Here is a 14,886-nt window from a genome sequence, read left to right on the forward strand (position 1 = left end):
TGCTCCTATGATGCTGCTTGGCCTGCTGTGTTCATCCAGCCCTGCACTTTGTTGTCTTGGATTCTCCAGCATCTGCAGTTCCTACTACCCCTAATTTCATTTCATTTTATTTGTTTACCTGTCCATTCCTATAGACAATTACACATTTCTGAACATGTAGTTTTCAATAATTTAGATGCATCTAGGAATAAAATGCAAATGAGAGTAAATAGGTCCTTAAGCTTTGAAGATTTTAGTGGTGCAGCATCTTTAAGATCCAGATGGAATGCCAAAAATCTAGAATTGTCATGTTATCAATGTGTGTAATATATGACCGTCTTGGAATTATTTTTATCAATTATTTTTGGCACATACAGAATGTTGCTGTTAATCAAAGGTTGCAAAGTGCTGTGTAACTGATGAGTTGTTTGAAGAGTAATGGTTTGGAAAACTTTCTAATTAGTTAACATTGTGATTAAAATAACTTTGGAAAGTTGTATTTGTATTTCTATTTGTTTTTATCACATCAAGCATCCCTTTTAGAATTGCTTGGAAATTTTATTGCTTAAAAAGTACATGTTATGCTGTGCACAAATGTGATCCACCTTGGGACCAAAATGGCATCTAGAGGCACTTTAAAATGTGACCGTAGTTGAAGTTCTTGTTGATATTGTTATAAATTAAGTTTTAATGAGCTAATCATTAGATCAATAATTTTAGGGCCTAAACTTTCCCATGTCCCAGCCCCTCACCCCACACACCAGGCCTTGTTACCACATAGCCTGCTATTAGACACCACCCGTTGTTAGTCACTAATATTCCCCATTAACAACTATTCACCCTCCCAGCCTGATAGTTATCAACTCTTTGTCTATCCAACTGCTCTTCTCTCTCCTTCGGCTCTATCCTATTGTTTACTCCCTACCCCACCCCCCTCCCTTTTTTTCTGCATATAAACTGATGTTTTCCCAGCCACCATCAGTTCTGAGGAAGGGTCACTGGACCCAAAACGTTAACTCTGTTTTTTCCTTCACAGATGCTGCCAGACCTGCTGAGTTTTTCCAGCAACTTTGTTTTCATTCTGTAACTGCAGCTGATTACCAATCTAGTGTATGATGATGTATGTTGAATTGGTTACAGAAGAGCTTAGCAAATTCTCAAAACCAAGAGAACATTAAATTGAGGCTTAAAATTTTCTATGTTGTTCCATATATTGTAATAGTGAACTAAACAGTTCTGCTCTTTCCAATACTTGACAATTATATTGCTAAGCAACCACTCCCAGTGCTAAAACTCTGAAATCAATTTGTATTACAGATTCAAAGACTACAAGTTAAATTAATTCTTATAAATGTTTTCTTTTCCTTTTACATCCTTCTTAATTGTTTTAACGCCATATTATCTCCATCTCCTCCCTCGTTTTTTCATTCTGTACATCATTTAAATTGAATTTATGTTTCTAATTTAGATTCTGCATGTCTAAATGAGGATTCTTCAATCTGGTGTAAACAGCCCCACTTTTGCTCTGTTTGCATATGTCACAGATTTCCTGCAGAGGAACTGGAATGTGTGCGTGTTGATAGTACGTTGCCATTCAGAAAGCTGAGAAAAATCTGTGGGTAGCTGTCAGCATGGTATATGGCAAGCACTATTCTTTCACTAGTTGCTGTTTATTGACTGAAGAAATTAGAATGGAAACTGTTGATGAAAAGTAAGGATTTTTTAGATTGGAAGTAAGACAGATATTGGAATTTGGATATAGTAATTACTGTTAGATATTGCCACTTATAGTGAGGAGAATGTGCTGATTATTTCATGGCAAATATAAAGGCATTTAATTCATGTGCCTCAAATGTCTCTCAATTTGTGTGAATTGCTAATTCAACAGGAACAATGCCTTATGGTTTATATCTGTTTGCAGTTGTTTGACCTAGTTCTTTATACACAATAACAATATTTGTATTTGTCACAATTATTGTTTATATTTTAAACAATAGTACCTGCAAATAACTTGTTGCAGTTCTTGGTAATATTGTTCTTTGCCCCTTTTTAACAGGATGCATACAATATAATTGATTATCAATGCAAAAAGCACTTGAGTTTTGGACAAATTACTAAGAAAATACTGAAACCACCTATTTCTGTTGCCTTTGGCCTTTAGTTCACCTCATAGATCACCTCATAGATCCTTCAGTTAAAGATGTATTCCAACTAACGTTTTCTTAATTCAGTTGAATATTTTGTCTTGGGCAATCTGTGGCCCAGGGCCCATTTCATCCTAAATGTTATGGAAACGTGTTGATTTTCATGCAAGGACACCATTTCAAGTGCCATCAGCCTTTAGCAATTTGACATTGATGACTTTTCTTACTGCAAGCATCAAGCTTTGAAAGCTGAGGAGCACTACCCTTGAAGGCCTGGATAGCAATGATGTACTGTACTTTTCTAATGATTATCAATAAAACCTAACCATAGAACCTACAAAGACAATTCATGCAATTTTACAATTGCTATGTAAGAAGTGCCATTCTAATTGTCATGACTTACTGGGATAATTCACTGGAAATCAAAGTCCGCTATTGTTGGAATTGTCATGTGAAAATTTAATTAAACCACCAATTTGCCCAGTTGCATCTAATTGTCCAATTCACATTTTTAAAAAAATGCATATTAGATTTTTTCATTAACAGGAAAATATTTATTATAATCAAACTGTTTTGATCAACAGCAAGAGAGAAACTTGAACGCTGTCCTTTTTAAAAATTCCCACACATGTACCAACAAACACATAGCTTCACGATAAGGAAGGAGAAAAGTCAAAAAGCACAACTTTGGCACCAGGTCACAAATGTTGATGTGTTGTTTTATTTCTGTTTTCTTTTGACTTATTACAATTTTTGCTAATGATACGAGGTTGTGAATACCTTGATTCAGAATCTTTCATTCATGGATTGAGGATTCACCATTTCAGTGCCTCTGAAGGAGGTTTTTCCCCTTTACCTTTCAACAAGTGAATTCGCAGATGGCAGTTTACTGGGAAGTGATGAGTGACATTAGCTACCAGGAGATTTTCTGTGACACCTCCACACAGAAAGAAACATTGAGGGTGCTGTATCTTTGAAAATAAGAAACATGTCACCTAATGTCCAGATATGTGGCTGTAGCCATTTGCTCAGCAACCAATCAAATGATTGTTCCTATGTTGAGTTCACATCAACTGGTCCTCCTGATGGTTTTGCCCAGAGACAGACTTTTGATTGAAAAAACAATCTAAATGCATTCCTTAGAGTTGAGGTGTCTAGAATCTACTCCGACTGCTGAATGTAGCAACATTGTAGATGCAACTCTTAATGAGTTGGAGTAACGTGTTTTTAGTACCTTCTACAATTTCTTTGGTGTAAAGTGGTATCTTTATGCAATTGGGGCGGCACATGGCTCAGTGATTAGCACTGAGGCCTCACGATGCCAGGGACCCGGGTTTGATTCCAGCCTTGGGTAATTGTCTGTAGAATTTGCACTTTCTCCTTCTGTCTGTGTGAGTTTCTGCTGAGTGCTCCGGTTTCCTTCCACAGTCCAAAGATGTGTACGTTAGGTGAATTGGCTATGCTAACTTACCCTGTAACGTCCAAGGGTATGCAGGCTAGGTAGGTTAGCCATAGCAAATGCAGGGTTGCCGAGATTGGATGGGGGCTGGATGTGAGTGTGAGGTCTTGAGAGTTGGTGCAGGTCCGATGGGCCGAATGGCCTCTTTTCACATTGTAGGAATTCTATGATTCTATGAATTCAAAAAAGAAAATTGTCTTAATAGACTATATTGCTGCAAACTTTATATAAGCAGTTGGCTGATTGAACTTGCTCTGGACTTTGCTAGTTTGAAGATGGGGAAGAGACCAGGTTGGGAATTGTGTGGTGTTGCCGCAATGACCTGTTTGACCATTTGTGAAACATTCATGTCCATGTCGAGGAGCCTGAGCTCCAATCATTCCAGTTGCCCTTGCTACTGGAAAAGTACCCTGCTTGGGCAGGATTGTTTGGTTAGTGCGTGTCAGCCACCCGACGTTAAACGACCTCTCACGTTGGCATCTTCCACCCCTTCAATATGAAGTTTGGGATATGGGACATTAGGACTTTCATGGACAATTCCACCAGAAGCCTGGGAACTCCAACACCATGACATTGTTGCTCTGAGTGAAATACAGCAGGCAAGGGAAGGCTAATTCACCTGATGGGTACACCACCTAGAGTATTAAATCTGAGGAAGAGTACTGACTGCATGAGGTTGGCTTTGCTATTTAAGGAATGAACTAGTTGACATCTCAATAAGTCTCCTTGGGGAATAAATAAAAGCCTCATGACTTTTTTTGGCTGTCAATAACCCAGAACTACTGTACCATAGTCTTCAGTGAATACACCCCTAGATGCAACGGTTGAGGCACAGGAGGAATTCTACTCTCGTCTTGATCAGTTGTCCCATGTCCAAAAGGGAGACTATTTTTGGTGATTTTAGTGGGAGAGTTGGGAGTGGCACACGTCTAGAAAGATGTGATTGATAAGGAAGAAATAGAATAAGCAAACAACAATGGAATTTTAATCTCCACCTGACAAAATATGTAGAACATGGTCTAATTATAACTAATGTCCTAATTTATCAGAGAAACAAAAGATAAGACCTCCATGGTGACACACTTATCCCAGATATTGACACTTCATGCCTACACCATCGTCCAAGTGAGGTACTGCAATAATCTTTGCATCATCTGTGCAATGATGAACTGATGACTGACGGACTGACCATCGCCGAATTTGGTTTGTTATTTCCATCAGCCTGGCCCAAAACTGGTGAAATGCTGCCACAGGAATGGACTTGAGAACTCTGCAAAGAAAGACACCTAGTGCCTGATAGTCATTCAGTGATAGTTAATGATCATGAAACACAGAGTGTCTACAGTGCCAGATCTGACCTTGCGTCCATCATAAACAGCATGTGTGAAGAGACTCTTGGTTTTGTTTTACAAATTTATATTTGTACATGGGATATTGGTGTCGCTGGCTAGACCAGAATTTATTCCCCAGAAGGCAGTAAAGAGTTAGCCACATTGCTATGGTCCTGATGTCACATCTAGGCCAGAACAGGTAAGGGTGTCAGATTTCCTTCCCTAAAGGGCAGTAGTGAACTGAATAGGTTTTTACAACAATCGGCAAATGACAGTTGCCATTAACTTAGCTTCATATTCCAGGTTGTCATTGAATTCAAACTTTATTGTCTGCCACGGTGGGATTTGAAACCGTGTCCCAGGACATGAGTAAGGAGTTCTGAATTACTAATCCAATAACATTGTCACTACACCTTCGCCACCTGCCCCCCCCCCCAACCATTTCTCTGCCAGGAAACACCCAGGTGGGTTTTACAAGACTGAGTTGGAGACACAGAAGCTACTAAGCCAAAAGAGCAAGGTATTCCTGAACTGGAAATGCCACCAAACCTGAGGGAAAGATGCATGTCTGCCAACAAATGAAGGCTAAGGTCCAACAAAAGATCCATGAACAGATGGGGTAAAAAGTGCAGGAAATCCAATAACTGTCCAGTTGTCATGTGTGGGTACTTTAGGACAGCCGAAGACATCTAGGACCCAAGGACCTTCCCTATTGAGAACTAAGAACAGGAGGTGCTCATAAAGGACAGAGAAGCAGTTGATGTTGGAAGGTGCACTTCAAAGAAGTCCTCAACAGAGAGTCTGTCCACGATGTTAGCACCCTCCATCTCATGCCATGGTATGCCACATACCAGCAGCACAATACCACAATGTCAGCTGCATATGATGTTGAAAAAGCTATTTGACAAATGAGAACTACTTAAGGCTGCTGATTCACATGAAACTCTTGCTGAAATACAGTGAATAAGCACTTTAAGCATGAATATATGACTTCATCTCCCTCATCTGGAAGGAGGAGAGCATACCAGGTGAGGTCTGAGACTTCAAGCAAGGAGATGAGACCAATTACAATAACTGTAGAAGAACTTCCCTACTGTCTGCTAGGGAAGATTATTGCAAGTATTCTCCTCAATCACCACCTCTCAATTACCAAAGAGTCTCTCCCAGAATTATAGTACAGATTCCGACCATCAAGTGACACAGTGGACAGATATTCACAGCAAGGTAAGTCCAGAGAGCAGTAGCAATCTCTGTACATGGTCTTCTTTGATTTCACAAAGGACTTCAACTCTGTCAACTGGTTGTGATTGTGGAATATTGCCCTCAAATTTGTCACCATCCTCCACTTGCTGCAAAACGACTTGCAGGTCATGATCCCCATGAATAGACCCACCACAGACAAACAAACCAGTGGAAACGGGAGTTGGGCAAGGCTGTGTCATCCCATCAATGCTCTTCATCTTCCTCACTGTAACATTCTACCACAAATCCATGAAGCCCTTCACTGGTGCAGAGCTTTGCCGCAGAATGAGCGGTAAACTATTTAACCTAAGTTGTGTCTAGTCCAGAACCAAGACCTCCCCAACTTCTGTCATTAAGTTACAGAATGCAGTTGACATTTGCGTGTGCTGACAGAGACTGAACTCAAGTCATTTTTGATATATTCACAGCCATATGAAAGAATTCGTCTTGAGCTAACCATCCAGAACACCTACGTATATTAATAGGTTGTTTACCAGCTTGCTACCACTTCACAGCACTGCAGCTCATCTGCCATCTTTGCTGCTGATAAAATAGCATGACAGCAGAAGACATCAGACATGTTCCTGATCTACTCCTGCACCATTTGTCCAGCCGTCCAACCTTTCACTGAAGGACTGGTAAAATTCTGTCCAATCTTTTGGGTTTGTGATTTTTCAATGAGTTTTGTCTGTAATTTATTCTTGAGGCTCAGCACCACTGCCTCTGAACCAGAGCTTGAGGTTCCAGCACTTAACTATTGAGTGAAGCAGTTGAAACAGATTATCCCAATCTGCTAATCCTTCCAATAAGTGCCCACTATTTCCCAACTCTAAGGCATTGTGTATGAAGATACGAAATGAACAAACATCCATTTTACAAAAAAAATTCTTGCGTGGAATTGTACTTCGTAGATTTTTATTGTAGAATTTACAGTTTCAAAGCTTGTATTTTGTGATAGACCCTAATTACAAAGGAAAATTTACATGCCTAGTTTCTAATGAAACTAAGACTGAAACAAAGACTGGAAACTAAATTGAATGATTTGAAACTCTACAGTTGTACAGGCAGGCTGAAGAAAACAGAGGCTTGATTCAAAAGCTAAATTTAGAAGCAAAGATAATAGTTGGTATGCCAGTTTCTGTCACTTAAAATTGGGGGATCTACACCATCCAGACTAGCTTAAGCAAGGTTGTTGAGGTTCTGCAAAGATATGCCCTTTTGAAGAAGATGATTCCTATGTAACACAAGTTGGCTGTAAACAGCTTTTTTTTTGTTGGGAAGAGTTTTGAAGGATTTTGTGACTGAGTTTGGCATAAGTGTGGGTTGTCAGGCCAATTTGTAAGATCTATCTTTGCTATATCTGTAAATTAATGCGTAATTTATAGTTTTAAAATCACTGACGATAATGTAGGGTCGTAGGAGCATAAATAGTTCATCCTTGAGCCTACTCCACCATTTTCAATGATTGTTGATCATCTACTTCAATTCCATATTCATGCGCTGTTCCCATATCCATTTGTTATTATCAATTAATGCCTTGAATTTATTGACTGAGCATCCACAGCCCACTGGGGTAGAGAATTCCAATGGTTCACCACTCTGATGAAATTCCTCCTCCTGTCAAATAGCTTGCTTTTATTCTGAGACTCTGTTCCCTAGTTCTAGAACCCATAGTCAGGGGAAGCATCCTTTCTGCTTCTACTCCTTTCAAAAAAAAATTCAGCATGTTTCTCTGAAATTGCTCCTCACTCGTCAAACTAGAGAATGCAGGCTCACTCTTCTTGACCAGACAGTCCCGCCATCCTAGGAAGCGGTCTGGTGGACCTATGTGTGCCTTTTAATTGTTGTAATTGTACTAGTCTCCACCACTACTTCTGGCAGCTCATTCCATACACGTATCACCCTCTGTGAAAAGGTTGCCCCTTAGGTCACTTTTAAATCTTTCCCCTCACACCTTAAACCTATGCCCTCTAGTTTTGGACTCCCTTACCCTGGGGGAAGGACCTTGGCTGTTCACCCTACCCATATCCCTCCTAAATTTATAAATCTCTATAAGATCATCTCAGTCTCAAACTCCAGAGAAAACAATCGCAGCTTATTCAGCCTCTCCCTGTAGCTCAAACCCTTCAATCCTGGCAAAACCCTTTTAAATCTTTTTAGAACCCTTTCAAGTTTCACAACATCTTTCCTATAGCAGGGAGACCAGAATTAAATACAGTATTCCAAAAATGGCCCAACCAATGTCCTGTACAGCCACAACATGACCTCCCAATTCCTATACTCAATACAACGACCAATAAATGCAAGTATACCATATGCCTCCTTCACTATTCTGCCTACTTGCAACTTTTGAGAAGACTGTACAAGCTCAATCTTTGCCATGATCTTATTTGATAGACCATTCATCTTTTAGAGAATAGGATTGTGAAACAATCAGTGGTAAGAAAATAAGATATGGATGTCTGTGGTTGAATTGTAACAGCAAAATAAATAATCTTTTATTATACAAACATAAACAAAATGAACATAAGCACTAATAACTAATACATATACTGAGTAGGGAATGTAAATGTTGTTGAAAGCGACACAGACTGTTTACTAAATGGCTGATGTGGTCCAGACACATTCCACCAAAATGTTAATGACTTCATCAGCAAATTTCATTAAAATTCTTCCTTTCACTATGGATTCAAATGCTTCACTTGTGAAGATATGGTTTGGAACACCCTCAAAGCCCCTCCTTCTGATTGCTTCAATGACTGCTCATGTCTTCGTGGAGATGGAGATTTAACTACTATCTAGTCACTTGCCCACAACCAGCAGCAACAGTCACCACCACCACCACCATCATCATCATCATCATCATCATGCATGCCACATTCTCTTAACTACTATCAGATCAGAAGGAGGGTCACTTGATTTAAAACATTAATAATGCTTTCTCTCCACTGAGATTCTTCAGCAATTTCTGTTTTTGCTTAAGGTATTTCAGTTGAATTTACCCTATTTTCTATTGTTAAACTTAAATTTCTCAAACTAAAAATAATATGCTTATGGACCATGAACAAAATATTCACATGAATTGATTTTAATGGCCACAAAAGACGATGTAAGCATGGTACATTGGATTTTTAAAAATTAGATTAACTTAATTTCCAATTTTAAGAAAAAGTTTTTAAGAAACTAGATCAGCTCACTTCGTTTTTTTTTGCTGTTTGTGTTCTCTGGGTTTTAAATCTATGTTTGTGATTGAATGCTTCCTTCACCTGCTGGTGGGATGCAATACATTTCAAGTACATCTTACTGCTGGGCATTCATTTGAAATTGTGAATCAAAACCGGTTCACTGACAATGCTGGAGTTCTAATCCCTCTGTGTTTTCAGATCAGTTTTGGACTAATATTTGACATGACTGCTTTTTTTTTCCATAAATATAATGCTTTCAATTCTAACTGTGTTTGTTTTTAATTATCTATCTCTACTAAAATAACAGAAGTTGGATTTATGCAGTATGTTATTATATCATCTGAATGTTCCCAGGTGCTCCAAATCCAGTAAACTATTTTTGAATTGTAGTCACTGTTGTAATGTAGCCCAGCAGAACAGGTAATCTGTACGCAACATGGGGCAATAAAAGTGAGATAAATCACCTGTTAGCAATATTAGTTAAAGAATACTGGTTTTCCAGAGAATCCTGCAGTTCCTCAGCTCCCTCTTCCAATAGTGCTTTGGATTCTATTATTTTCACCAGCAAGGAAAGATTCTGAATGCCATATTGAAAAGTTCACCTCCAATTATGCAACATTCCTTCTGTACTTCACTGTAATGTCAGCCTACATTATTATTCTAAAGTAGTGCTTGACATTTCTTTTTCAAAGACTGAAGTGTTACTGACCCAAGAAAATCTGAAAATAAAAACGCTGAACTATTGTATTTCTATTCCAATTGTTAATTTTGCTTGAAATTGTTCGTGTGTATATTGAGATAACAAGGTGTAGAGCTGGATGAACACAGCAGGCCAAGCAGCATCAGAGGAGCAGGAAAGCTGACGTTTCGGGCCGAGACCCTTCTTCAGAAAATCCATTTTCTGAAGGGTCTAGGCCCGAAACGTCAGCTTTCCTGCTCCTCTGATGCTGCTTGGCCTGCTGTGTTCATCCAGCTCTACACCTTGTTATCTCAGATTCTCCAGCATCTTAAGTTCCTACTATCGAAGTGCGTATATTGATGTGTGAATACTGGGGAAAAGTATTAGGATGAAAATATTTCTGTTGATGATACATGCTCATCAGTTAACTCAGCACAGCACTGTACTGTTTAATATTTCCATTCATTCTGTTGGCAGAAAACCTAAAAGATGTTTGCAGAAGTTAATGGCCAGTGTTTCCTTTAGCACTTTGCCTCAATTAATAATCTAGTGTGTGTTAATCTAAAGCCCATCATGACAGTTAAAGAACTAGTATTTACTTAAAAGTAAGAAGCTGGTATTCATGAAGATTCAACCCATTGACTAATGTCCTGCAGGAAAGGAAGCCTGCTGCTCTTGCCTTGGTGGCTGTCTATAATTCAAATATAGTTGCCATACAACTATATCTCGAACCCATTAAAAACTTTAATTAGTTACCAATTAAATTTACAATTGTAATCCATGTTTCTCTAAATAATGCTTCATTAAAGCTTCATAGTAGCGTGTTGATACAATTTATTGATACAAGTGTTTTATTTTGCTTTTCTAAACATAAACTTAGGACAATCCTTAAAGAAAGTGGATTTGCTCGTTATCTACATTCAGCGGTCATCATCAGTGGGGCTATGCTCATTTTTGGCGGGAACACCCATAATGACACATCTCTGAGCCATGGAGCAAAATGTTTCTCTGCTGATTTCCTAGCATACGATATTGGTATGTAATAGAACTATCCTTTGGAATTCAAAACTTCATTCCTTTATATTAATTCCCTTGACTCATTCACCCTCTCTCATTTTCATTTTCTTTCTTTCTCTCTTTTTCTTTCTCATTCTCTCTTATGAACATCTGTATCTATTTCTTCTCTCTTCCCTCCCTTCCTGCCATTTGTTTGGTTCTTTCTGTGCATACTGAATTGTTCAGGTGGCAAGTTACTGAAGCAAAAAAAAAATGTTAGCACTCTACTACTTGTACCAACAATTATCTTTCCCCAATCATCATCTTGGATTCCTTTTAATCTGGTCATGTATATGTTCCTCCTTGGCCACGTCATTTCAAAACCGTATCAGCTGCTACATGTACAATGGTGTGACCCAATGCAAGGATGAACAGAATTTTCCATAAAATAAATATTTGGAAGGCTCCAGCTGTTCTTGCCACATAAATAACTTTTTTAATGTTTGCTCATTAATGTAATGAGGATGTCGCTGGTTACGTGAGCATTTATTGCCCATCCTTAACTGTCCAGTGGGCAGGAAACTGTCAAGCTCGCACTTGAAAGCTACCTCTGACTGAGCTTTTGTGATTGGTTCTAATATCTCCTGACCTGATTATGTTAAATTTTATTTTTAAATGCTCCACTACTTTGTTTTATGATGTTTTACTCTGCAAAAGATGTGTAAAAATTGAAGTTGTTGGACACAGTCATTCTGTTTAATTAAAGGTAAAGTTGCAAACCACCTGATTCTATTTAATTAACGTCCATCTGTCATAGATTCTCTGAGAAACAAAAGAGAAATAAATAAACTTATGACCAATGAACAATCATGTGAAAGCTGTGCACCATACAAAACTGGCATTTTTAAAATGACGATGCTAGCTTCTCGATATTGAAAATGTTTTTTTCATATAAATCACCATTAAATGATCTGATACATTTGATGCCGTGTCTGGACTTTCAAAATTCCAAAGTTCCAAAATTGATGGGTATGATTAAGGCACTTTTGCATGGAACCTTCAGTTGTTTAAGTGGTGTTACTTCCAGTGGATGTATTGTTTATTTAAATTTTCATACTTTTGGTCCATTGTATATGTGTCTACTGTGATGCATTTATTTACATTTTCTAAGTACAATTCAAGTTCTCAGCCTTCTGCTGCTGCTACCCATTTCTGGTTATTAAGATTCAAAAAAATGCTTGGAGGGTATATTGATTGACCTGTAAGTTGAAGTTTTCCACTCCTTGAAGGAATCATTCATCACTTGTTCATATTTCTCTTAATCAATAACTTCCCTTGTGCCACTAGTCAATGTAAATCTGATTCTAATGCTTCCAGGAGGAGTTGCATAAGCAGCATGTAATTTCCCAAACTAACTTCTCCTTTTTAGCCCCTTGCTGAGCTTAAGACCCACAGGGTACTGACTGTCCTCTGGTGTCTTGTCTACTTGGTCATTGTGAGTACTGGAATCTCAATAATCTGAAGATGATGGTGCTGTATGCAGCATCATAGTTGAGACCCATTAATGGCCTTGATCAATGTTCTATGCACAATTAATTTGAATATGTAAACTTGGTTGTGTAAACCCTAATGGTTTTTCCTCTCACTAAGGGCCATGGGCAGTTGTGGTCTCCAGACCCTGACCTGGCTGAAATTGGTTAACTCAAGGCAGTTGGAACGATTATATTTAGGAAAAAAGTCATTGTAAGCAAATAATCAAGGGTAGTATTATTCCGTACATTTCTATTTTTTGATTTTTTTTCTTTCTTTCGTTGTGCTCCAGACCTCTCTCCACGTGTACTGCATGCACAAAAAACACATGTACTTGAAGTAATTGATCGACTAGAATGGCATTATTAAATCTACAAACAAACATGTTATGAGGAGAAAAGGAAATTTGAGCACCCAATAATTTGTAGCAATTCTTATATGAAATTGTAAGTGAAGATTTGAATGAATGAAAAAGGAATATCATAAAGTTCATAGCTCTTCGTTGCATTAGGGAAAATTAAAATAATACCTTTTGGAATATTTCTTTTATGTTTTGGGAACTTACTGGTTGTCAAATTAAAATGACTATGTTGTATTTGTTTGTGTAGCTATTGGATTCATAGATATTTTCCAAAATGAACACTTGTAGAATCTGTCAAAGTATTTAATGTGGTCTAATGAAGACTTCCAATGTGGAGAATTTACTTAATGTTGCAACATATACTTTCATATTGAGTTTTAATTGTTAGACGTTAGTGCAATTGTAAAGTTAAAACTAATTACATTTCTCATTTTCAATTTTGAGTATTGAAAAATGTGTTTTAAAAAATGGTGTACACATTGCTTTGGAGAACCTGATGATCCATTTGCATCGAACAATTTTTCAGTTGGTATTACACATTGATGTCAGTTCTTCAAATAGATCACTTTATGAAATTGCTTTCTATTCAAAGTAAGAAGAGAAAAAAATCTGTTTCTTGTCATCTACAAGGCGCAGAGAAATTGTGGAGGAATAAACATACCAGGAAGCTCAGTAACAACAAAATATCCAGTAGTTGTAAATTGACTCAACATGAAGTAGTTGCAGCTGAAAGCCTCCTTAGGAAGCACAGGCGGTGCATAAGAACCAAATTCTATTGTCCTCAATTCCCTTTCCTCCTGATTACAGGGGTGCACTGTTGCTGCACAATGTTGATGTCCTGGGAGACAATCACACTGCCAAAGCAATTGCTGAAGCAGGACTTATGATCTCATGGGGTGGATGGTTGTCCTTGCCCAGTGGCTGTCTACATAACATGGCATTACAATTTATGGAACTGGTTGCTTTCAAGGATCCACTTTGGACCGCTGTGACACATAAATTTATCAAGCTGTGACCAATACAATTTATAGCAAGTCGCATTGCTTCATCTTGTTTCCCCATGATAAGTTCAGTGCTGAAGCTCCAGCAGGAAGCTCTGCCAATATAACTAGCTTCCCACAGATGCAGTCATTATGGACTGCACACGGCATGTTAGGAGTGCCATACTATTAAGACAATTGATTTCGACAGAAAAGGATTCCATTCCGTCAATGTGCAAGTTGATAGAATCAGAATTTACAGTATAGAAAAAGGCTTTTTGACCCATCTTATCTGTACAGGCCCCCAGCTACTCCCATTCTTCAGCCCTATTTCCGTAGCCCTCAACTCATCACTCATAAACATATGTTTCTCAGAAATTTTGGATGCATCCCATCTGGGCCTAGCAACTTCTCTACGTGGAATGCTACCAGTCTTTTTAACACCTCTTCTTTATCACCGTAATGCTCAGTTGCTCAACTAGGCCATTGTCATCATTTTAAAAATTGGTAAATCCAGAAGCAAAATACTCATTTAGTACCTCTGTGATATTTTTTGCTTCAGTGAGCAGCTTCCCCTGCTTGTTCTTTATGGGTCCCACTATCCTTCGTTAATCCTTACTTTTAAAGAACATTTTGCAGTTCGTTTTGCTGCCATCCTTTCCTCATGCTTTCTCTTAGCCCTCCTTATTCCAGCCTTAGCTCCTCTCTCCTGCATTTGAGATACTCTTACTGATTTCTATTGCTATTACTATTCTGGGATGTAACATTTGCCTCCTTTTCATCCTTATTTTTTCACAAATATCCTTTGTCATCCATTGTACTCTAGCTCTAGATATCTATTTATTTCTCATGTACCGAGTTTGCACCCTTTTTCATCTGTTTTGAAAATCTCCCATTTTTGATATGCCGCTTTATCCACCAAATTGTGTTTCCAATCAACTTGCTCCAGTTCAACTTCTAGACTTGCAAAATCAGCCCTTATCCAGATTGGAGCCTTAAT

At 38.3% G+C, this 14,886-nt stretch overlaps 1 protein-coding gene across 1 annotated transcript in view; it reads left to right on the plus strand.

Moving 5' to 3' along the window:
• The window catches only part of atrnl1b (attractin-like 1b), an 843,599-nt gene that overhangs the window by 124,989 nt on the left and 703,724 nt on the right, over positions 1-14,886 (plus strand). Inside the window, exon 7 of the mRNA XM_048609206.1 lies at positions 10,829-11,054. Coding sequence (XP_048465163.1) covers positions 10,829-11,054 — 226 coding nt within the window. The remainder of the gene's footprint in view (positions 1-10,828; positions 11,055-14,886) is intronic.

This window comes from Rhincodon typus, chromosome 20 (assembly GCF_021869965.1).
Source record: "Rhincodon typus isolate 14 chromosome 20, sRhiTyp1.1, whole genome shotgun sequence".
NCBI lineage: Eukaryota > Metazoa > Chordata > Chondrichthyes > Orectolobiformes > Rhincodontidae > Rhincodon > Rhincodon typus.